Source organism: Schistocerca serialis, chromosome 7, assembly GCF_023864345.2.
Source record: "Schistocerca serialis cubense isolate TAMUIC-IGC-003099 chromosome 7, iqSchSeri2.2, whole genome shotgun sequence".
NCBI lineage: Eukaryota > Metazoa > Arthropoda > Insecta > Orthoptera > Acrididae > Schistocerca > Schistocerca serialis.
The window spans coordinates 180,350,327-180,375,778 of record NC_064644.1 but is presented as its reverse complement, the minus strand read 5'-3'; the positions used below and the strand labels follow the sequence as shown (position 1 = coordinate 180,375,778).

At 42.6% G+C, this 25,452-nt stretch overlaps 1 protein-coding gene across 1 annotated transcript in view; it reads left to right on the top strand.

The window, feature by feature from the left end:
* The window catches only part of LOC126412759 (high mobility group protein 20A-like), a 92,003-nt gene that overhangs the window by 8,897 nt on the left and 57,654 nt on the right, over positions 1 to 25,452 (top strand). The window contains exons 2-3 of the mRNA XM_050082510.1: positions 7,313 to 7,474; positions 11,499 to 11,623. Coding sequence (XP_049938467.1) covers positions 7,313 to 7,474; positions 11,499 to 11,623 — 287 coding nt within the window. The remainder of the gene's footprint in view (positions 1 to 7,312; positions 7,475 to 11,498; positions 11,624 to 25,452) is intronic.

Below are 25,452 nucleotides of genomic sequence, written 5' to 3'. Positions count from 1 at the left end.
TCTTTCGTCTCATCATACATTTCATCAATTTCTTCTTCAACTGCAGAGCTAGTTGGCATGTAAACTAGTACTACTGTAGCAGGCATGGGCTTCGTGTCTGTCTTGGCCACAATAATGGATTCACTATGCTGTTTGTAGTAACTTACCCACACTCCTATTTTTTCATTCATTATTAAACCTACTCCTGCATTACCCCTATTTGATTTTGTATTTATAACCCTGTATTCAACTGACCAAAAGTCTTGTTCCTCCTGCCACTGAACTTCACTAATTCCCACTATATCTAACTTCAACCTATCCATTTCCCTTTTTAAATTTTCTAACCTACCTGCCCGATTAAGGGATCTAACATTCCACACTCCGATCCGTAGAACGCCAGTTTTCTTTCTCCTGATAACGACATCCTCCTGAGTAGTCCTCGCCCGGAGATCCGAATGGGGGACTATTTTATCTCTAGAATATTTTACCCAAGAGGACGCCATCATCATTTAATCATACAGTAGAGCTGCATGCACTTGGGAAAAATTACAGCTGTAGTTTCCCCTTGCTTTCAGCTGTTCGCAGTACCAGCACAGCAATGCCGGTTTGGTTAGTGTTACAAGGCCAGATCAGTCAATCATCCAGACTGTTGCCCCTGCAATTACTGAAAAGGCTGCTGCCCCTCTTCAGGAACCACTCGTTTGTCTGGCCTCTCAACACATACCCCTCCGTTGTGTTTGCACCTATGGTACAGCCATCTGTATTGCTGAGGCACGCAAGCCTCCCCACCAACGGCAAGGTCCATGGTTCATGGGGGAGGGGGGGAGGGATAGGAGATTATGCTATTGTAACTCTATAGCAGGGCTTGAAGGTGAAAGAAACAGACAGTTGATGGGTACCTTCAGTCAGGTAATTACTCTGATTCATTGTAACAGTGTGCACAGGTAGGATAATTGAGGTTGAGGATGGCTGTTCTTTCCTTTGCCAGGAGGTTTGTGTTATTTGGAAGGAACTTATGAAATATGGTAAGCTCAAATTGGAGGTAAGAAAATCCAGGAATGTATCGAGGAGGTGGTTACATGCGAGTGAGGGAGGGTCACAGTTGGATAGTATTAACCAGAACAGATAAGATTCAGTGTTAGCTTTTGGTCAGAGAGATCGGTGGCAAGAAATTGTTTCCATAGTAGGAATCTGGAGAAGGAGAATAGGTATTTGACAAGTCCAGCTTGATTGATTTTGGGTGTGGAGGCCGCAGATGAAGCCTCTGGATAACACTGAAACTTCTATGGGCTGGTGTAACAAGGAATCAGGTCTACGTGGCATTTCGTGCAGTGAACATACATTAGTTGGTAAATTGTTTGAGAAGTTTTCTATGTTTCCCCGTGGTGGGACTGGAGCAAATAGTAGTAGGTCGAGGCATGAGGCAGGTTTTACATTGGTAACGATTGGGGTATGGATAATGTTCTGGATATGTCATATGGTTTTAAAAGGACAAACGTATGTGCCAAAAGTAACTATAGGTGGTATGAAGAGATCATGGAGAGATGACCTCATTTTAGGACTTGACCTCAGAGAGTCAGCCTTGGAAGAGTAATGTCTTGAGATATGGATGGGCTGGCTGTCAGTTGGGGAGGAAGGGAATACTGATACTTTTTGCAAATGCAAGCTATGTTTGTCTTAGTATCAGAGCAGAAGACTGCCTTGGAGAGTTGGTTGTGGACAAGACCTATTTGGTAACTGCAAAGAGGAAAACCAACCGGTTATACCAAGTTTAGATGATGAGAGATTTGGTGTTGGAACTGATATATTTACCCAAGATGCCTAGGCTGTAGGTATAGAAGCATTTGACATGGAAGAGTTGGCATGTCAACATCAAAGAAGGTGACTTTGGATTTGGAGAAGGGTCAGATGACTCTGAGTTTGGAAAATAAAATTAACTTTTGCAGAAAGTGGAGGTGTTTCTTGTCACCATGAGTCCAGACCGCAAAAATGGAATCAATAAATATCTACTAAGCCTGGAAGCATATCTCCAGGATAATGAAGAACATTTCTTCCTTGTGGCCCATATGTTTATCTGAAATTTAAACAGCCCCATAATGGTGATTTTCTTCCAACTCTATCTATCTTCAAAGGAAAATAACACTGCATTTATGTTGAAGGTCAACATTATAACAGCACACAGACAATACCATACATAGGCCTAATTCAGTGAGCCTGTGAAATTGAGTTGTGTAAAGATCAAACAATAATTTCCATGCCTCACTGCACTGTGTGTGATCATTGCAGCATCCTACTCAGATGCTATGCCTCGTTGTTATTGCTGTTGAATCGGTCTTATGGCAACTTGCAATCTGTGGAGACAACACTATAGTGCAGACACATTGTTTGTTTATGTTGCACAAAATGTGAACAAATGAGTGGAAGATGTAGCCAAATTTTTAAAGAATATGGTAGTGGTTTCTAGAGGTTCCAGTAGTCCAGGACAGGACCACATAGAGCTATAGGGGTACATGTGACCATTATTTGCTTGTCAGTGTCTGACTGTGCCACTGTTGCACCTCACAATAATTGGCATTTTGCACTCGCACCATCTGCTGCCATCTATGTACAAAGACAATTAACGACTTTGTGCCTGAATAAATTTCTAATTGAAAGATAAAAATCAAAAACTGTGGTGCTTTAGAGGTACCCAAAACACTCAGGAGAATGCGCCACTTGTCAGAAGTTTGTTAGCTTCATGAAGAACAAGCATCTACTGGCATTGGTATTCAAAAACAGTTAACCTTCCAGTTAGCACAGCATTGGTATGATGCGAATTCGCTACACCTGGCATTGAACTGTTCATATCCAAAAGTCTTAGGAGACAGAGACCAGTTTACTAGTGGCTTGGTATCTTTATTCCTTTGATTAAGTTATGAAATACATTGAAGAGCCAAAGAAACTGGTACACCTGCCTAATATCGTGTAGGTCTTCCACGAGCACAAGGAAGTGCCACAACACAATATGGCATGGACTCAACTAATGCCTGAAGTAGTGTTAGGGGGAAATGACACCATTAATCCTGCAGGGCTGTCCATAAATCCGTAAGAGTACGAGGGGGTGCTGATCTTTTCTGAACAGCATGTTGCAACGGATCCCAGATATGTTCAATAATGTTCATGTCTGGGGAGTTTGGTGGCCAGTGGAAGTGTTTAAACTCAGAAGAGTGTTTCTGGAGCTACTCTGTTTCAATTCTGGATGTGTGGGGTGTTGCATTCTCCTGCTAGAATTGGCCAAGTCCGTTGGAATGCAAATGGACATAAATGGAAGCAGGTGACCAGACAGGATGCTTACGTACGTGTCACCTGTCAGAGCCGTATCTAGATGTATCAGGGGTCCCACATCACTCCAGCTACACACACCCCACACTATTACAGAGCCTCCACCAGCTTGAACAGTCCCCTAATGACATGCAGGGTCCATTGATTCATGAGGTTGTCTCCATACTCATACACGTCCATCCGCTCGATACAATTTGAAACGAGACTCGTCTGACAAGACAACACGTTTCCAGTCATCAACAGTTCAATGTCAGTGTTGACAGGCCCAGGCGAGGTGTAAAGCTTTGTGTTGTGCAGTCATCAAGGGTAGATGAGTGGGCCTTTGGCTCCAAATGCCCATATCGATGATATTTCATTGAATGTTTCACATGCTGACACTCATTGATGGCCCATCATTGAAATCTGCAGCAATTTGCGAAAGGGTTGCACTTCTGTCACGTCGAACGATTCTCTTCAGTCGTTGTTGGTCTTGTTCTTGCGGGATCTTTTTCCAGCCACATCGATGTCAGAGATTTAATGTTTTACAAAATTCCTGAAATTGACGATACACTCATGAAATAGTCATACCGGAAAATCCCCACTTCATCACTACCTCAGAGATGCTGTGCCCCATCATTCATCTGCCAACTATAACACCACCTTCAAACTCATTCAAATCTTGATAATCTGCCATTGTAGCAGCAGTAACTGATCTGATAACTGCACCAGACACTTGTTGTCTTATATAGGCATTGGCGACTGCAGTGCCATATTCTTCTTTTCCATATCTCTGTGTTTGAATATGCACACGTATATCAGTTTCTTTGGTGCTTCAGTGTAGAGCACATCTGACCTCCTACTGTCAGCAAGTCAACTGGCTGATGAACAGTGGGCCATTATTCTCTTCAAATATGATTCTGGATTCAGTCTACAAACTTAAATGTGAAGAATTCACATTTGCAAAGAACTAGAAATAGTTATAGTGTAAAATACACAGGAACAAGACCAATATGGACGCATTTTGTTAACGTCAAGAGGGATCATACAGCAGGAAAACCATGTTTGTAAACCCATGAGCAGTAATAGCACCAGGTATCAAGACAAGATTTTGAAATGTAGTGTCCAATTGTGGTAAGGTTCTCTTGACTGTGATTCCCTAATGTTGAACAATGCTCATTCACGTAGTGCATGCCTGGTGGATTAATTCCTCCAATGTTGACAGTGTTTTTCCATCTAAATGACTTAACACTTCCCATATGCAAATGCTGTAGAGTTTGTTTGCGATAGTGTTTGCCGTCAGTTTGCTGTATACCAGCATCCACTGCCAACATTCTTATGCTGTTTCTTACACACCCGAAGAAGGGGGTATTAACTGTCAACACTAGAACTGCTGACTTGATTGATGGTATGCAATAATGTTGTCATACCACTCATGCTGTTAAAACTTGTTACAGACAGAGAATGGTTTCCACATTAGTGACAAAAAGTTTGTGTACACAGTCATTTATTTATGGTAGAAGTTCTTAATTTATAAATCTCTTTTTTTAAAGTTTGTTGAACAGCATTCATTAGGTTCAGTAAACTCATTTTTAGTTGTTTGATCAATTTTTTGTGTGTTTCTACTTTGTTAGTTGTTTGCATGTTCCTCAAATCTTAATTGTGATCTCTCATGTCATGGGGAATGTGTTAGTTTGTGGACATCAGTGTTGTTTTTTATTTACTACCTAATTTATTGATGAAACTAATTGATTTCATTTTTATCTCTATGCTTATATGAGATGGTTGCAGATATTGGGGTCATTTCTGGAAAAGACAACAGGACACATTTTGTTTCAGTCCCTTGTGTTCCCCATATATCAACTCTCCATCACTTTTGTGTCAGTGATACCTATAATTACTATAATAATAAAATATGTAAAATATTTTAATATAATATTAAAATAATAATTTGTTTACATCGGTGCTTAGTACACAACTTCAGTACAAATACCGGAAAATTGCAATTCATAGAAATACAGAAATGAAAAATATTCATCCAAAAATTTGAGAAATACATGGGTCATGCAAATGATTGAAGACTATGATAGTAACATACTCACAGCTTCAACTACTTCTCATTATAAAATCAAAATGTACACACACATCATCATCATCAGTATTTCACTTGGCATTATGATTGTGAATATAGGACTGTGGATGTCGACGTGGTCTACGACTGTGCGAGTTTGTAAGTGAGAAGAATTTTTTTCCTCCCTCTCTTTTTTTCCAGTCATCTCCACCTAAATTTGAGAATTTAGTCTTCCTGTTATGTTGTTCTTAGTAGGAGCAAGTGTATCTCCCCCTTTCTGTTTTGGCTTGTACCCAACTTCCATTGCTTTGGTGATTAATACTTGTGGACTCCTGAACTATGTCTCTTTGTTGTTGGCAGCAGGTACAGTTAGCCTGTGGATGGGTGCCTTTACCAGGCTGGAATGCCCTCCATAGGCAGTTAGGATGCAAGCCCAGTTAGGATGCAAGCCCATCCACCTGGGCAAGAAACTGAATAGTATCCAATGTTAAACAAAGCCTTTAATTTTCTGCAATTCCTTGCCACTTTTAAAGCTCTTAATTTTCAAACTGTTTTGATCTTCAAAAGTTACCTGAAAAATTTGAAAATTTATAAATGTAAAAATATAAACACTTTTACCATAATGTTTCTTTTTTTACCCTCCGTTCATTTGGATTTGCAATTGATTTGAGATAATGGGAGCTTCTGCATCTATATTTTCTGTTAATGCTGTTGATCTGAATTTGATTTTAAACTAGAAGAAAGAAAATACCTAGCAATGATAGAGATGGAACCCATTTGCAGTACGTTGCTGTGATATGAAATTTATTTGCACTCGCTTACAAAAGGAACACTTTTTCCAGTGGATATACGTCTATATTAAAGACAGTTAAATGAGAGGAGTGTGCTTTTGTTTTTATACAATACGTACTTTATCAGTACCCCCTCCCCCCTTTCAACACACACAAAATATCCAAATGTTCTCGCCATTAAAATTGATTTCACTTTATTCTTAAAATACCATCAATTATCCTTTATTTCTCTATGGGGGAGTCAAATGATGTTATGACAGATACTTGCTGTGCCAGAATCAGTTTCATTTGTGAACAAGGGAGGCTGTTTATGATTATTAATGCTACTATTGCATTTCTCAGATTCTGTACTGTCCTTTCACAATATATCTAGGAGTAATCAGGTTTGATTCCATGAGAGTAATTTTCCCCCGTGACTGTGATATAATCCAAGACAGAAAAAAAGTCAGCGTCACTTGTAAAGTCATCTACATTTTCAAGCAGATGTAGATTTCAGCTATCATCAGTGCAGTGTAGGTAGCCTAGTCATGTAGACTCATTGTGGTTATAACTTTGGTATGTACAGGCGTCAATTGAGAAAGAGTTCAACTGATGCTTGTATATGCCAAAGTTATATTGTAATTGAGTCATTATAACTGTGTACACTGAGTCTACATGATTGCCTATAAGGCAAGCAAGGAGGAAATGGACAGGGACTGCAGATAGGTGGCGCTCAATGGGAGAGTGGGTTGACCATGAGGCGTGCTGAAACAGTCCGCTTAGTTGCATTAACACTGTGTCCTAGATGGCACAGTGATCTACGCACCTGCCTAGCAAGCTGGAGATCCTGAGTCTAAATCATGGTCCACTGCTGATTCCACTTAATGCGCCAGTGCAGCTGAAATCAGTAATCCCTTTCTGTTCCTTTCTTTCCTTTCTCCCTCCGTCCACCTTCATTTTACATAAAACATAAAGTACTCATAAGGTTTTTGTTCAAAAGCTTTTAAATCAAATGCTGTTTATCATCCCTTCTACGTAATGACAAAAAGTGTTATAGTGATATTTAAGTTTTTAATACAGTAAAGTATAAGGAAGAGTTTGTCAAACAAATTGAACTGTTTATAGTAATATTTAGATTTTTATCTACAAAATAGTATTACTGCTTAACAATTGATTTATTGCATGAAATTTGCAGCCACACAGCCAGTGACAGCAGTGACAAAAGGAACTGGAAGCTCAGATGAAAAAGCTCCAGATTCATCAGACAATGGTAATAAACCTCGTGCTGGTTGGCCTAAGGGAAAGAAGCGGAAAAAGAGCCAGCGTGATCAAACTGCGCCTCGACAACCACTGACAGGTAGGGTTAATGCATGAAATTTTTCAGTTAAGTTACTTGATAAAGAGAAGAGTGGGGCCACTATTTCAAACACTGATACCCTATAACAACAATTCCAGGATGAAATAATATGTAAAATAAAGGAAAGGCAACCACTCACCCATGGGTGACTGATATGTGGCACACAGAAACACTCAACAGGAAACAGTATTTAGACTAGCTTTCAAGCTTGTTGTTTGTCAGGTAAAAGTACACACACACAGCCTGCAGACAGACATCTGGTCCAAGCATCTGGAGATGGCGGTCAATTGTGGGTGATGTGTGTTTCTTGTATAAATACATGTGTGTGTATTCTTTTTTGAAGAAGGCTTTGACCCAGAGCCAAGTGTGTAACTGTCTTTGCATTGTGCCTATCTGCAACCTGAAGTGTCACCTTGACAAATGACAGTCTATTTTTCCCCATTGTTTTATAATCAGTTATGTTTGTTTCTATGGTGAAATAATGTATAATCTGGTTATCTATAAACTGAGATAACCATTTTAATCTACTCTTGGAATAGTCTCATTATTTGTAAGTTCAGTAATTTTGTTTGGTTGCAAAGATTTATACAGTGGCACATAGCATTGCTTTGCTACAAACGTATATGGTTGATTGGAGATAATGTTATTTATCTGCCTCTGATATTTTTGTCATCAACATTAATGTTACACTACTGGCCATTAAAATTGCTACACCACGAAGATGACGAGCTAAAGACGTGAAATTTAACTGACAGGAAGAAGTGCTGTGATATGCAAATGATTAGCTTTTCAGAGCATTCTCACAAGGTTGGTGCCGGTGGCGACACCTACAACATGCTGACATGAGGAAAGTTTCCAACCGATTTCTCATACACAAACAGCAGTTGACCGGCGTTGCCTGGTGAAACATTGTTGTGATGCCTCGTGTAAGGAGAAATGCGTACCATCACATTTCCGACTTTGATAAAGGTCGAATTGTAGCCTACTGCAATTGCGGCTTATCGTATCACGACATTGCTGCTCGCGTTGGTCGAGATCCAATGACTGTTAGCAGAATATGGAATCGGTGGGTTCAGGACGGTAATACGGAATGCCATGCTGGATCCCAACGGCCTTGTATCACTAGCAGTCGAGATGACAGGCGTCTTGTCCGCATGGCTGTAACGGATCGTGCAGCCACGTCTCGATCCCTGAGTCAACAGATGGGGACATTTGCAAGACAACAACCATCTGCACGAACAGTTCGACGTTGTTTGCAGCAGCATGGACTATCAGCTTGGAGACCATGGCTGCGGTTACCCTTGACACTGCATCACAGACAGGAGTGCCTGCGATGGTGTACTCAACGATGAACCTGGGTGCACGAATGGCAAAACGTCTTTTTTTTTCCCCCGGATGAATCCGGGTTCTGTTTGCGGCATCATGGTGGTTACATCCATCTTTAGCGACATCGCGTTGAACGCACATTGGAAGCATGTATTCGTCATCGCCATACTGACGTATCACCCGGCGTGATGGTATGATGTGCCATTGGTTACATGTCTCGGTCACCTCTTGTTCACATTGTCAGCACTTTGAACAGTGGACGTTACATTTCAGATGTGTTATGCCCATGGCTGTACCCTTCATTCCATCCCTGCGAAACCCTACATTTCAGCAGGATAATGCACGACCGCATGTTGCAGGTCCTTTACGGGCCTTTCTGGATACAGAAAATGTTCGACTGCTGCCCTGGCCAGCATATTCTCCAGACCTCTCACCAATTGAAAACGTCTGGTCAATGGTGGCCGAGAACCTGGCTCGTCACAATACGCCAGTCACTAATCTTGATACACTGTGGTATCAGTGTTGAAGCTGCATGGACAGCTGTACCTGTACACAGCATCGAAGCTCTGTTTGACTCAATGCCCAGGCGTATCAAGGCCGTTATTTCGGCCAGAGGTGGTTGTTCTGTTTACTGATTTCTCTGGATCTATGCACCCAAATTGCATGAAAATGTAATCACATGTCAGTTCTAGTATAATATATTTGTCCAATGAATACCCGTTTATCTTCTGCATTTCTTCTTGATGTACAATCTTAATGGCCAGTAGTGTAATGGTTGGTTGGTTTGTGGGACTGGAGGGACCAAGCTACTAAGGCCATCGGTCCCTTAGTAGTGTAATAAGACTGATACAGAATATTAGCAAAAAACATCCTTAGATAGTCTAAAGCTGCTGAAAGATGTACCTATAGATATTCGTGGATAAACAGATCATAGTCATAGTCGTAGCCTCCTTTGTACCCCACAGCTGAGGACCGTGGCTGGTCAACTTTTGGGCATCGATATTTGGTGAGTATTGACACTTTTTTCCCTGGTATATTTCCTTTCTACCTAACTATCAACTACAATTCTTTTACTTCCTCATTCTCTCTAAATCAAATAGTTTGGACATTCTACTGTCAACAGAAGGTGAATTGAGATTTTATCACTCAGTTGTGGTATAATCTCATCATGTGACTCCAGTGCTGTCAGGGGTGGGGGGTGGGGGGGGCAGGACTCCTGAATTATAGCTTCTGAAGTAATCTCCACTCTCCATTACCATGCATGAGATCTCTATTAGAAATATTACATGTATGACTTCGTTTTCCAGTGAGCTGTCTTCTGTTTAATGAGAGATACTCAGCCCATGACATACAGCCTTTAGGAAGGGTGGTTTTTGTTAGTCGTTGGCAGGATTAACAATCAGTTGATGACCTGGTTCCACGTTTTTAACTATTTTTGTTGAAGCCTACTTCTCCTGACAAGTTCAGTTCATATTGTTTGTTTTCTCAGTTTATCTTGTTCTAACCGCATTTCTATCATAGCTCATTTGATGGTAGTGAAGTATTCTACTTTCTCAGTTCACTCCTGGACTTCCAATTTAGCTCCTTATCTGCTTAGACAGTTAATCTGGATTGTAATTTCCAGAAGTTGAGCTGTTAGTGGTATATTGTCTGCACTGATCAACCACTCTGTACCTCAACTATTGTTTACCTTTACTCCTTCCATTATTTATTTTCCACAAAGGACTTGTCATTACGATGTTTAATGCAGACTGAAATTGAAAATTTTCTTAGGACAGTACTGACATTAGAGTAAACCTTGTTATTCACATGCTGGACTGTCCAGTTTCTGCTCTAACATCTTAGATACTTTATGTCAGTAATACCTTCCTTCTCGTGGACAGGGCAAATGGAAGCTTAACCCCAGTCAGAGAGTAACTTTTCCATTTTGTCAGCAGTTATATTAACCTAAGTAGAATGTAATAGGTCACCCACAATGATGTCCTCTCCAGCTGTCTTATTATTCTTTTGTAGCATAATAAAGAGACTTAACTTTCCACTACAGGAGCTAGTGAGTGAGTTTTGTAATTTGTGCTTATTGGCAGTTGAAGTTTTCATTGGGTGGACTGTAATTGACCGTTTCTTTACATACTCTGGTAGTGTATTACTTGTAAGATATATGGCTCTTTGGATCTCTAAAGTAAAGGCTAGGGAGACTATATTTTCTGAGATTCTGATTTATTGTCTAATGTTCATGTTTCAGAAACATATTCTGACATATAGGTTAATTGTTTATGTGTAAATAATTTTAACTGCAGGCTTGTAATTGTGCCATGATAGAACTTCTCAACAAACAGTTCGCTTGAAAGGGGAAAAGTAGTTTCTATTCATAAACATGTGTCCTGAACAGAAAAGACTACACCTTCATGACAGGCAGATGTTGGCAACAATTCATGTACCAGTTTTAATTGGTTTTACATGTCCGCATTTTTGTGTGTTTCTGTGGAAGAAAGGATACATACTGTTCATTCGTTAAAAAAGAACTTTATGTGCCTTCAATTTTTTAGTAAATTTTATATCTTGTTTTGAAACAGTACTTTGCAACATTGCATTCTTAAGACTGTAAATTCAAGTTGTTTGAGAACTTTGTGTTACTACATTTTTTTACGCATTACATCATATGAAGCACCAATTCTTGCATCTCGAATTCTGTTACCAGGTTATGTGCGGTTTTTAAATGATCGCCGTGAGAAGGTGCGAGCAGAAAATCCAAACCTCCCTTTTCCAGAAATAACAAAACTGCTAGCAGTGGAATGGAGCCAGCTCCCACCTGCCCAAAAACAGGTATTCCAAGATAGCAAAGCTGTAGATAGTGACAGATATTGTTTATAAAAACATAGTGGAGATTGCCAGCCAATTATTTGTATTTATGAGGGTTCCCTGCACATTTTTATGAACAACCATGAACTGTAACATTATTATTTATTTTAAGAATTGTCATTTGTTATTCTTAAAGCAATGTCAGCTCAGAAACTGGATTTGTGATAAAATGCAAATTTCACATGAAGATATCCGTTTTTTACAATTTTATAAGGAACTAACTCAACAATAACACCTTAAATCCCTTTGTTCACATTTAGTTATCAGTCGCCTTCAGAAAAAAGCTGTTTACAGTTGATTTGTAGAATTTCATTGTGTTCATGTTCTCTCTAGTGATAATTTTTTTTTTAGCTCAACTTCAATATAGGGGCATCCATAGACATGCAATGTGTTTGATTTTTCATGAATGTTCAGCTAGGTCTGTTTCTGATGGATTCTACACAACTATCACTGAACCTCAAGAACTGTGTCTCTATTGGTGTAAGAGAATGCTCAAAAATTTCAACAGAGGAAATAAAAAATCTCCATAAAACATTATAAAAGGAAATAAAAATTGGATGTATTCATATGAACTGGAAACTAAGCAATAATCGAGTGTTTGGATGTTCCAGGATGGACTAAAACTAACTAAACCAGTTCATTTGTGAAGCACTTGCAAGAAAATGAACATTTGTTTTCTTTGCTAAGCTGCACTGGTCATGCCCGTTGCTTTAGAAGATCAAAGGACAGTTAATACTGGATGGTATAGAACAATTTTTCTGCCACAAGACTTTGATGAAATAACTTTAATAGGTCAAGCCATAAGAGTCCTGAGTGACGCAGCAATGAATTTTAGCAGTCGAGCAAGATTTTCACAGCTGTATTGAATGACTTGTATTTTGAAAATTTTTGGGTGCAACTGTAAACAGTAGTAGATAAAAATGAATGTGTGGAATAATGTGTTACAGAGAACCCAAGGCAGTTAGATGTAATAGTTATCTCTTGACGTTTTTTCTGTAAATTAGATTTCAGCCTCCTTCTTCTTTGCATTTTCCTGTTTGTCTGTGGAATCAGCATTGTTGGGCCATGGCAATGTTAGTGGTAGTTGGTAGCTGAATGTCCTTCCTGACGCCACCACTCCTCCCGTGGCAGACTATGTATGCCATATCGATCTGCGTCTAAAGTAAATCTCATTTCCATGAAGTGAGACTGTTTTCTAAATGTTTGCATATCGTGTATCTGAGAAGGGGACGTGGGAGCCAGCTGGGTATTTACCTAGGTGGGTGTGGGAAAGTGCACAAAAACAACGTCCTGGCTGGCCAGCACATGAGGCCTTGTCATTAATCCACTGGACAGATTCTATCCAGGGCCTACATGCTTCCTTATATCCCAGAAGCTGACACTTTTACATGCTCAGTGATCCGCGTTCATCCTGAATGATTGGGAAATAATACTTTTTGTAACATGTCTATTGTTATACAAGGTGCGTGAGAAATGTAGTGAAACTTATAACACTTGAGTGATCTGTAAATGCTGTGTTGTTCTACTTGTGTAGACTGGTGTGTTCACCCCATCCAGATGCCCAGTCTGAGTTTCAACTCTGTGCAGCCATCACATGAGTTTTGAGAACGCAATCAGTGAACTTGCATCTTTGTTTTGTGTTACGAAAATGGAAGAGTGGAATTTAGAGCAACATTATGCCATCAAGTTTTGTGTTAAATCATCATGCATCATGACAGTGCCACATGTCAGACGGCCAGTTCTATCGGGTTTTTTGACCTCAAAAAGCATTCCTATTGTTCCACATCCACTCTACTCACCCGATCTGAGTTCTTGCGAGTGTTTTCTTTTCCTGAAATTGAAAAATGTTGTAAAGGAACATCATTTTGGGATTCTGGAGAACATTCAAAAGAATACAACCAACATATTAAAGGCCCTACCAGTTGAAGCCTTTCAGCACTGCTACCAAGACTGGGAATGACAACTCCGCCCATATATAGCTACTGAAGGGAACTATTTTGAAGAGGACAATATTATTGTTTGAAAAAATATAACTTTGTTAGATAAAAAATCAGTCTCATTACTTTTCTCTCACCCCTTGTATTGTTCATGATTCAGAGAGGTCCATGAGCAAAATGTTTCTACCATTCTTCTCCAGGCGTCTTACATGTTTTACATTTTCTTGCTGTCTGATTTCTTCTACTGTTGACTATAATCGATCAGTATTCTACCCATGATTTAAAAGCTGTCAAATGACACACACACACACATTTAAACTTTTGTGACTGTTAGTTATCATATTCTGTCATATTTTTATCCCAAGATAATATAATCAGTTTGCCATAACCAAGAGGTGTCATTTTACATTGTATTGTGTTCTCTGCCTTTGTTAAGCGCCAGTCAACGTTGCAAAAAGAACTGTTATTTACAGGCATTCGTTTCTTTTTTTAGCATCACATGGCTTTTTTAAGCTGTAAATCAAATTAATGTTAACACCTTGTTTGGATTCAGTGTTCTGATTTATTTTTCCGACACTATCTTGTACATTTGTTGTTGTTATTGTTGTTGTTGATGATGATGATGATGATAACAACAATGATAATTATTCAACAGCTTTAATTTCAAAAATCATCACAAATCATTTTCTGCTAATCATTTAATGTAAGTCAAAAGTAATAGTATGCCCACAAAAAACAGGAGATTACTAACCCACATGCAAGTAAACACATACAGTCCTTACATAGGGAAAAGCTATAGTAGATGGTGGGGGCAGGTGCTGTGCTGTATGGATGAGTTATAGCAACCTCTGTAGCCAGCCTCTATAGTCGGGGATAGTGGAGGCCTGTCCAGCAAACCCTGCTGAACTAGGTGAACAGCCTAGCATAAAACCAGATCGGCAGCAACATCAGTTGTGATCTGGGAGCCAGTAATAGAAAACCCTTGGAGAAAAGGTACTCCTCCGATATGGGCATCAGGACAACTTGACGCATCCATGGTGTCTGTGGCAGGCGCTGCAGGTGATGACAGCAATAGCGGAAGGAGAGTCCAGGCCGGAACTGGTGAATAAGAATGGAAGTGGCACAACCGTGGATGCGTGCAGCAGCCACTAGCCCTCGAGGTACCTGAAGAGGTGATGGGTGACAAGGGTACAGAAAGCATCTCGACATCCTGAACCTTGATGTAGTGGGACTGTGCTCTGCTGGCGAATCGGGGACGAGGGGGGGGGGGGGTCACAGCCTGCAACGGGGCTTCACAGGGAGGGCCAGCAGCAAGCATCGGGGCACTCCAGAGGAGAGGCATGAGGTAGTGACATCTAACAGGAAGGTGGGTCTGCTCTCACAGAAGGGGCACTCTGCGAGATCTGGACACTTGCTAAAGGAGGACAAGGCGGGGGTGTCAGACGTGCAGACCTTGCCGTGGCACAAAGAAGTAGCTGGTCATGATGACACGCCACCAGCCTGTCACTGGCGTTCATCATACAGAGGTGGCTGCACCAATTGCTGTGGAAAAGGAGGGGCTGTCATATGGCAAATGCCTTAACAAGTGCAGAAATCAGGCATTGTCTGAGACACAAACTGAGGACCATTATACATTCCAAGTGTACATGGCAATCCTTCAGTAGAAAAAATTTTGGGAAGGGTCTGACCCATAGCGATGGTTGACATAGAAGGACAGCAGACAACTTACAAAAATTGAGAGAAGCCATCAACAACCAACAACCAATAAGAAGTGAGGAAGGATCCCACAAAATCAATGTGGATGTCTTACCACTGGCAGTGTAGTGCAGCCTACAAAGAGAGCAACACCCTTAGCACCATCTGTTGTGTATCGCACACTGATAGCAAGCCACGACAAGACAAATAATTTCACAGTTGATGCTAGAGGTCAGTGACTTGGTGCATGAGACTCCCCAGTGCCCCTGGTGTAGCCACTGAAAGGCAGTCGCAGAGGGCAGTATAGTTATGTAAAGAATCAGAAGCCTTGCCCGGAGATGTGGCTGGTGAACCATGTTGAACAAAGTGAACAGCCTGGTGCAAAACCTGATCGGCAGCAACAGCAGCTGTGATCTGGGAGCCCGTAATAGAAAACCTCCCACTGTATGTTGTGCTTCAACATCTAAGTTTAAATATTGGAGCTCATTGTGATCAAAAGTACAATCTGGCCCCATTGGAAGCCAGGACAGTGCATTGGCATTGGCATGCCACATGGTAGACCAAAATGTATTTCATAGTTCTAGTGAGATAGAAACAATGCCCAACATTGGATATGATGTGCTGCCTTTTTGAGCAATGAAGCAGAAGGATTAAACAATGAAACCAAAGGCTTGTGGTCTGTAATGAGGTGGAACTTGGACCCTTATAAGAATACATTAAACTTTTTGAGAGCATAGACAATATCAAGCATTACCTTTTTAACTTGGGAGTAGCCCTGCTGAGCAGAGAAAAGCATTTTTGGATGCATAAGCTGTCAGACAGTTGGAACTGTTATCATAACAATGAGCAAGAGCAGTCCCAAGGCCTTATTAGGACTCGTCCATAGCCAAGATTAGGTGGTGGCCAGGATGCAAAGTAGCCAAACAAGGAGCAAAATGTAATTTACTCGTAGATTTCAAAAGTGTAAACACCTGCTCACAGGCCAGTGTCCACTGAAGAGAAACAACCTTGTGAAGTAATTCGTGGAGAAGGTGGGCCAACTTGGCCACAGCCGGAATGAATTTAAGATAGTAGGTAATTTTTGCTATAAACTCTTGGAGATCTTTGACATTTGTTGGACGAGGCTGAACCGTGACAGCTGTGACATGGTAACGCAAAGGCTTTTGCACCATCCCAAGAAACCTCAAACCCCAGATTCACAATTGATGGCTGCAAGAAGTCAGAGTTAACCAAGTTGCACTTCAAACCAGTATGTGAGACCAAGTGAACAATGAGCGTAAGTGTCCATCCGTGAATTCACCTGTCATGACGATGTCATCAAGATAGTTGATGCATCCTGGAATGAATATCATCAATTGTTCCAAAAAAAGCTGAAAAATCCCAGGGGCACTAGCCGTACCAAATGGGATTTGCTGACATTGGTACAACCCAAAGGGATTGTTCATCAGAAGAAGCTATTTCCAATCCTCATCCAACAGAATTTGTACATAGGCTTCAGATTTTAGAAAAAACCGACCCCCTGCGAATTTGGCCAATAACTCTTCCTGACGGGGCAAAGGGTTGGTGTCAAAGACAGATTGACCGTTAACAGACACATTAAAGTTGTCACAGAAGTGAAGCTGAACATTTGGTTTTTAACAATCACGTAGGGGGTAGAGCACTCACTTGGCATAAAGGCTGGATGACCCCAATAACTTCAGTCTGTCCAACTTGGATTTCAGTGTATCATACAAGTCCATTGGAATAAGTCACGTACAAAAGAAATGCGGCCATGCCGTAGGTTTCAGAGCAATGTGGGCTGTAAAATTAGTGGCACAACCCAACCCCTCCGAAAAAAGAGAGAATAATTCAGGACATACAGAATCTAATTGCTGGTAAGGCACCTGGTCAGACTTGAGGTGCACTGCATCTGCAATTAAAAAAAATAATAATAAAATAAAATAAAAAAACCAAAAGCAGTGAAAGCATCCAGACCAACCAGATTGTCGACAGTAGTATCATCCATTACTAAAAAAATCAAGGAATGAACCACCGATTTATACACAGTTGGTGTTGTAAATTCCCTCAAAATTGGAATATGCTGCTTGATGTAACTCACCAACTGTTGAGTAACAGGAGATAACACCAGAGATCCGAAGTTGATGTAAGTCTGTGTGTTCAGCAATGTCACCGCTGCACCCATGTCCACTTGTTGCCGGAGCACTTTGCTCATCACTCACATTTCAATAAACAATTTTTTAGTTGCATAAGGGCTGCAGATACACAATAAGAACCATGTCCACATCTGCAGGAGAAGGATGAGGACGACACATAGATGCTACACACTGATCAGCCAGAACATTATTACCACCTCCCTAATAGCCAGTATGTCCACCTTTGGCACGGATAAAAGTGGCAACGCGTCATAGTATGAAAGCAGTGAAGCCTTGGTAGGTCGCCGGAGGGACTTGGCACCATATCTGCACACACAAGTCGTGTAATTCCCATAAATTCTAGGAGGGAGTCGATGAGCTCTGACACTATGTTCAATCATGTCCCAGGTGGGTTCGATCAGGTTCAGATATGGCAATTTGGAGGACCAGGACATGAATTGGAACTTGCTACTGTGTCTCTCGAACCCCTCCTTTCCACTCCTGGCCTTCTGACACGGCACATTACCTTGTTGAAAAATTCCATTGCCATCAAGAATCAAGATCATCATGAAGATGTGTATGGTACTCATCGGCTATCATGGTGCCTTGCACAAGTTCCAGTGGACCCATGGGTGCCCATGTGAATGCTCTCCAGAGCATGACGGAGCTTCTGCCAGTTTGTCTCCATCCCGCAGTACAGTTGTCAAGGAGCTGTTCCTCTGGAAGATGGTGGATTCGCACCCTCCCATTGGCATAATGAAGGAGGTATCGGAATTCATCAGACCATGCAGTGGTCAGCCACTGCACCAATCTCCAGTGCCAATGTTCATGTGCCCATTTCAGGTGTAGTTGCCAATGTCGTGGTGTTAACATTGGCACATGCATGAGTCATCAGCTGTGGCTGCCCATTGTTAGGATGTCTAATGCACTTCATGTGCAGACAAATTTTTACTCTGCCCAGCATTAAAGTCTGATGTTAGTTCCACCTGTCCTGTTTTACCATTCTGCCCAGCCTACGATGTCCGACATCTGTACTGAGGAGTGGCTGCCCAATCCCACAACATTTGCATAGGGTTTCACCGTGGTTTAGCCACGTGTTGAAAATTCCACCATAGCACTTTTCGAACACCTGATGAGTTGTGCAGTTTCTGAAATGCTGTGCCAAGTGTCCGAGCCACTACAATCTGCCGTCTGTCAAACTTGGATAAATCGTCTACCTACCCCATTCTACACATGAACAGCACGCACACTGATACAACATGCACCACGCATGTGTCCGACTAGCAGTCGTTCCTCACCAGGAATATTCTGGCTGATCAATGTGTGTCCTTTTATTCTACAGTTGTTGCAGGTCACCCCGCACTTAGTGCACACAGCCCTCTCATGTTTCATAAAGCAGTATGGGAAAGATGGGAATGCCTACCACTGCCATTGCTGTGGTTGTGGCTGTTGTTGTTTGGTGTTTGGCATGTTGCTCTCCACCGCAACGCAAAGGGCACGTTTGTACCACTGCCACGTCACCTTCCCCCTGAGAATGATGCCAAACAACCAGGAGCAGGATCCACCGTGTTAACATCAAACCAAGCCTCAGTCTGATCGCCAGCACCATGAGACATCTCAAAAGATTGGGCAATATTTAACCCTTCAGCCAAAGACAGATTTTTGCACTGTAGTGCACACTGATGCACCTCCTTGCCAGGAGCCAACCAAACTATAGGACCATAGAATCAATGTAGGAATCGTGATGGGCATCGGTAACAAACTGACATTTGCGGCTGAGGCCATGGAGTTTGGCTGCCCAAGCTCCTAAGGCTGATGCGGCTGTTTATGACAGTGCCAGAACTCGACACACATTGCAATGACTTGCATGCATTTATGGTGATAATTAGACAACAACATACACATTTTGTCAAATGAAAGTGATGATGGTTCCTGGAGTGGGGCTAACTGGCACAACAACTGACAAATACAAGGGGAAATCCAAGAGAGAAGCAAAGCCTTGCACATATTAGCATCAGTGACACCAAAGGCAAGCAGGTGTTGCTGAAGCAACTTCTCTTAAGCTTCCTGGTCTTCAGTCGCATCATCGTAGGGGAGGAAGGGTGGCGGGTAGGCTGATGGCCTAGAAGCCTAAATAGTCACAATGACCTACAAATTCATAATAGTAACCATTAGAGTCCGTTGCTGCTCAAGGAGAGACTCGAGCATTGCCTCCATACCCCTCAGGGGGCTCACCACTCTTTAGTAGGTTTCTGCTTGGCTACCACAGGACACCAGCCTTTGCAGCATCTTTTCCCTTCCCTGTTGAATGTCTATCTTCTTGCTATTCTTTTTCCCCTCCATTGGAGATTATGTCTGGGGTGTTATTGGGAATGTTCTGCATTGCCCATCGCTGACATAGGAATACCCTCACCACTGTTTTTCGTTCCCTTTTCCTTACTTTGTTTACCTTCTCCTGCCCTTCCTCTGCTTTGGCGTTTGAAGTTGCTCTTTTTCTTTTTCCTTCCTGTGTTCCTCTGAAGTTCATGCCACGTGTCTGACACATAACAGGTGGCCGGGTAACGTAATTCCCAGCCCCAGGTCGACAGGTAGGGTTCGCATTTACCCCTGGTTACGGGCCAGGCCCAGGGAGGAAGGCCTGAGCTCCCCAAATTGCCGATTGATCCCTCTGTCAGGTGTTCAGGAGGTGTGATCTGTGGTGTGAACAATCACTTAAGGTGGTTGCACCCCCTTGTGAAGGGGGTCCCCACTTGGGAGGAGCACGCCATTGGAAACACTGGCAATCATGGTGGATTTTCTTGCAATGAGCCAGTCATCTTCACAGTCAACATTATGAAACCTAAACGGAATGAAGCTAACGATTCGAAGACCTTTCCAGCTGAACCACAATTCGTCATAGTTTCACATACTGAAGATGGTCAGTCCTTCGCAATGGTAAATCAATTTACTATTCAGAAGGTGTTGGTGCAATTGCCGGTCGTGTGAAATCCTGCTCTCGTTTAGGGAAAGGCACTTTGCCTTGGAGACTACTTCTGATTCTCAAATATTACAACTGCTTGCTGCTTCACTTCTCCACAGCTATCCTGTTTGTGTCAAGGCCCATAGAGCTCTGTATTCTTCCCATGGTGTTAATTAATACAACTGCTTCCTGCTTCGCTTCGCCACAACTATCCTGTTTGTGTCGAGGCCCATAGAGCTCTGAATTCTTTCCATGGTGTTATTTACACTAGGCTGCTCGACAGTCTGACTGAGGCTGAAATCCAATGATACCTCTCTGAGCAAGGTGTCATTGCTGCCCCTCGGGTGATGAAAAAGGTAGATTCCTCCTTAGTGCCCACACACATTCTTCTTCTCACCTTTGATAGAGTGATGCCTCTGTCCAAGATCAAAGCAGCTATGAAATAATCACAGTCCAACCGTACATTCCGAACTAGATGCGCTGCTACCAATGTCGTTGTTTCAACTACTCTCTAATGTCTTGTCGACACCTGGCCAGACATGTAACCTGTGGTAGGGATGCGCACGAGGTTGATTGTCCACCCCCTTCTCCCCGCTGTATCAACTGCAATGGTGACCGTGGTGACCATGCCACCACCTCTCGAAATTGTCCTGTGTATCTCAATGAATAGGCTGTCCAGGAGATCCGGTAAAGAATAAAGTGCCTTACAGAAAGACTCCAAGAAGTTGAACAAAGGCAAACAGTCTTCTCCTTCGCCAACTCAGATATCCTCTTCAGCGGTGTCGCCACGTGATACCCTCTCCTGGCTGACCTCCATATCACCAGTGTGCACCAACAAACATTTTTCTGCCCTGGACTCTGCAGATCGACAGAGGGAGAATGCTGACACCTCTGTAGATCTCATGCAGCAGGATCTTCCGGCCCCTGCACCCGGCAGCTGCTGAGGCGACATCCCTTCATTTTTCCCTCCTCCTCTTTCCTCGTTACGACTCTCCTTCAATAGAACCTTCGTGGCCTTTGATCAGACAAAGAGGATTTATGGCTGCTCTTAGAATTGTGGTGTCATGTTGTTCTCTGTATCCAGGAAACAAAATTGCATCCTCATGACTGTTTTGAGCTCCCGCATTTCTTCTCGGTCTGTTTTGACCTACCCTCCAAGGATGACATTCCATCTCATGGGGGAATCATGCTGCTCATATGGAATGACATTCAAAGTCATCCCATCTCCCTGACTAACCACTTTCAAGCTGTTGCAGTTAACCTTTTCCTCCCTCATTTGACCTTTTCCCTTTGTGCTGTTTACATCCCTCTGTCATCTGATGTCACCAGGGCAGACTTCCTCCAGCTTACTGGGCAGCTACCTCACACCTTTCTGCTGCTCGGTGACATTAAAGTGGAACATCCCCGTTGGGTTCTCCCAGAACATGTAAGAGAGGTACCCTCTTGGCTGACCTTCTTAATCAACTTAACCTCTTCTGCCTCAACACAGGAGCACCCACATTCCTTTCTGACTCCTCGCACACTTGTTTCCTTTTGGACTTATCCTTCTGCACTGCCCAGCCTGCCCATTATCTCGAGTGGTCCATTCTTTCTGACACCTACCCGAATGACCATTTCCCGTAGTGATGTATCTTTTGCATTTCTTGCTTATCGCTGCAGAATGTTCCATTCCTTGCACTTCCTCTTTATCACACTGTGTCCCAGTCCCTTGGTGGACTGAGGCGTGCTGCAATGCAATTCATGAACAGAGACATGCTTTCTGTGTTTTTAACCATCATCCTACAATGACAAACTGCATTCATTATAAACAGATACGTGCACAGTGTCATTGCGTTCTTTGGGATAGCAAAAAAGTTAGCTGGATTTCATTCAACCATTCTTTTAACATTTCCACCCCCTCCTCTGTTGTGTGGGCCAACTTTGACAGCTCTCTGGGACCAAGATCCATTCCCCAATTTCCGGCCTGACAGTACAGACTATGTCATCCTGGGCCCTATTGCTATCTCCAACACCTTGGGCCGCCATTTTACAGAAATGTTTAGCTCTATCTTCCTACTATCACCCTGCCTTCTTCAATAGGAAACGAGTGGAGGAGACTTGGTTAATACCCTTCTCTTCTCAGAATTGAGAGTGCTACCATGCCACCTTTACTATGAGGTAACTAGATCATGCTATCAGTTCATCCCGATCCTTCGCCCTGGGGGCAGGTGCTGTTCACCTTCAGATGTTGCAGCACCTTTTTCATGTGGGCAAGCACTTTCTGCTTAATATGTACAACCACATCTGGGCAGAGGGTACGTTTCCCAGATGCTGCTGTGAAGCCACTGTCATACCCATACCTAAGCCTGGTAAGGACAAACACCTTCCTTCTAGCTAACACCCCAACTCTCTCACCAGCTGTGTTTGCAAGGTGCTGGAACTTATTCATGCCTGGCTGGTATAGTGGTTCGAATCTCGCAATTTACTAACCAGTGCACAGTGTAGATTTCGAGCACACCATTCTGCAGTCGACCATCTTGTCACTTTGTCCACCTGTGTCATGAATGGTTTTCTGTGGAAATCCCAGACTGTGGCCGTGTCTTTCGATTTGGAGAAGGCCCATGACACCTGCTGATAAACTGGTATCCTCTGTACTCTCTGCATGTGGGGCTTCCGTAGCCGCCTGCCCCATTTCCTTGAGGAATTTTAAAGACCAAGTTTTCAATGTGCGTGTGGGTTCTGCCTTTTTCGGACACCTTTGTCTAGGAAAACAGTGGGCCTCAGGGTTCCGTCCTGAGCGTCTTCCTCTTTGCTATCGCCATTAACCCTATAATGGCCAGTCTCCCACCAGGCATCTGCAGCTTCCCTTTTGTTGATGGTTTTGCCATCTATTGCAGTTCTCCATGGACCTGTCTCATTGAGCGACATTTTCAACACTGTCTCAGTCATCTTTACTCATGGAGCATCAACAGTGGCTTCTGTTTTTTGACTGACGAAACCATTTGTATGAATTTCTTGTGGCGCAATTGGTTTCTCCCACAGTCTTTACATCTTGGCCCTGTTGCTATTTCATTCATTGAAACTACGAAATTCCTAGGGCTCATGCTCGATAGGAAACACTCTTGACCCTCCCATGTGTCTTACCTGGCAGTTCACTGTACAGTCCCTCAATGTCCTATGTGTCCTCAATGGTACCTCCTGGGGTACAGACCGAACCACCCTCCTCTGTTTGTACCAGTCCCTTTTCCATTTGAAACTAGACTATGGGTGCTTTGTTTATGCATCTGCATGCCTGTTCCCCCTAGGCCATCTCAACACCACCATCACTCAATACTCACCATCATGGCATCCGTTTGGCCACTGGCACCTTTTACACTAGCCCAGTTGAGAGCCAGTATGCCGAAGCTGCTGAACTACCGCCGTCTAACTGCTGTGACTTTCTCTTCAGCAGGCATGCATGCCATTTGTCAGCAATGCATGACCACCCATCCTATGCCTCCTTTTTCAGTGACTCCATTGATCGCCAGTATGGGGCACGTCCCTCTTCTCTGTTACCTCCTGGAGTCCACATTTGGCTCTTGCTCTGGCAACTTGAAGTTATAACAATTGGATCCCATCCTCGTCACCAATTGTTATAACTTCAAGTTGAACAAATATATTTCAAGGACAAGGCAATACATGAAAGTCACAGATCAAGTAAACAGAGTAAGACGTGTGTACACTGTAACAGTCAAATCATAACTGAGTCCAAGTCTAGCGGCCGCTGGCTGGCTGGCTGGCCACTTAGGTGACGCTGCTGCTGCATGGCTGGCAGACAGCGCCGCATGTAGAGGACGCGTGTGACTGCACGGCGGCACTATGAAAGATCGGCAAGTCAAAACACATTAAAACCCTGATATTCATTTATAAATACCCTGTACATTTATGTTAATCGAACCTAATGGTAATAAATGTAGCACCCCCCTTCCCCCTTATGAATTTTTTCAATGTCTTCCTTTAATCTGACCTGGTGGAGATCCCAAACACTGAATTCATACTCAAAAATGGGTCATACTAGTGTACAAAAAACAAAGATGATGTGACTTACCAAACGAAAGCGCTGGCAGGTTGATAGACACACAAACAAACACACACACAAAATTCAAGCTTTCGCAGCCAATGGTTGCTTCATCAGGAAAGAGGGAAGGAGAGGGAAAGACGAAAGGATGTGGGTTTTAAGGGAGAGGGTAAGGAGTCATTACAATCCCGGGAGCGGAAAGACTTATCTTAGGGGGGAAAAAGGACAGGTATACACTCGCGCACACACACACATATCCATCCGCACATACACAGACATCTCTGCCCAAACTCTTTGCCTTTACAAATGTCTGCTTGTGTCTGTGTATGTGCGGATGGATATGTGTGTGTGTGTGTGTGTGTGTGTGTGTGTGTGTGTGTGTGTGTGTGTGTGTGTGTGCGCGCGCGTCCTTTTTTCCCCCTAAGGTAAGTCTTTCCGCTCCCGAGATTGGAATGACTCCTTACCCTCTCCCGTAAAACCCACATCCTTTCGTCTTTCCCTCTCCTTCCCTCTTTGCTGATGAAGCAACCGTTGGTTGCGAAAGCTTGAATTTTGTGTGTATGTTTGTGTTTGTTTGTGTGTCTATCAACCCGCCAGCACTTTCGCTTGGTAAGTCACATCATCTTTGTTTTTAGATATATTTTTCCCACGTGGAATGTTTCCCTCTATTATATTCATACTAGTGTTCTACAGGGTGTTGCAAAAAGGTACGCCCAAACTTTCAGGAAACATTCCTCACACACAAAGAAAGAAAATATGTTATGTGGTCATGTGTCTGGAAATGCCTACTTTCCATGTTAGAGCTCGTTTTATTACTTTTCTTCGAATCACATTAATCATGGAATGGAAACACAGCAACAGAACATACCAGCGTGACTTCAAACACTTTGTTACAGGAAATGTTCAAAATGTCCTCCGTTAGCGAGGATACATGCATCCACCCTCCGTCGCATGGAATCCCTGATGCGCTGATGCAGCCCTGGAGAATGGTGTATTGTATCACAGCCATCCACAATACGAGCACGGAGAGTCTC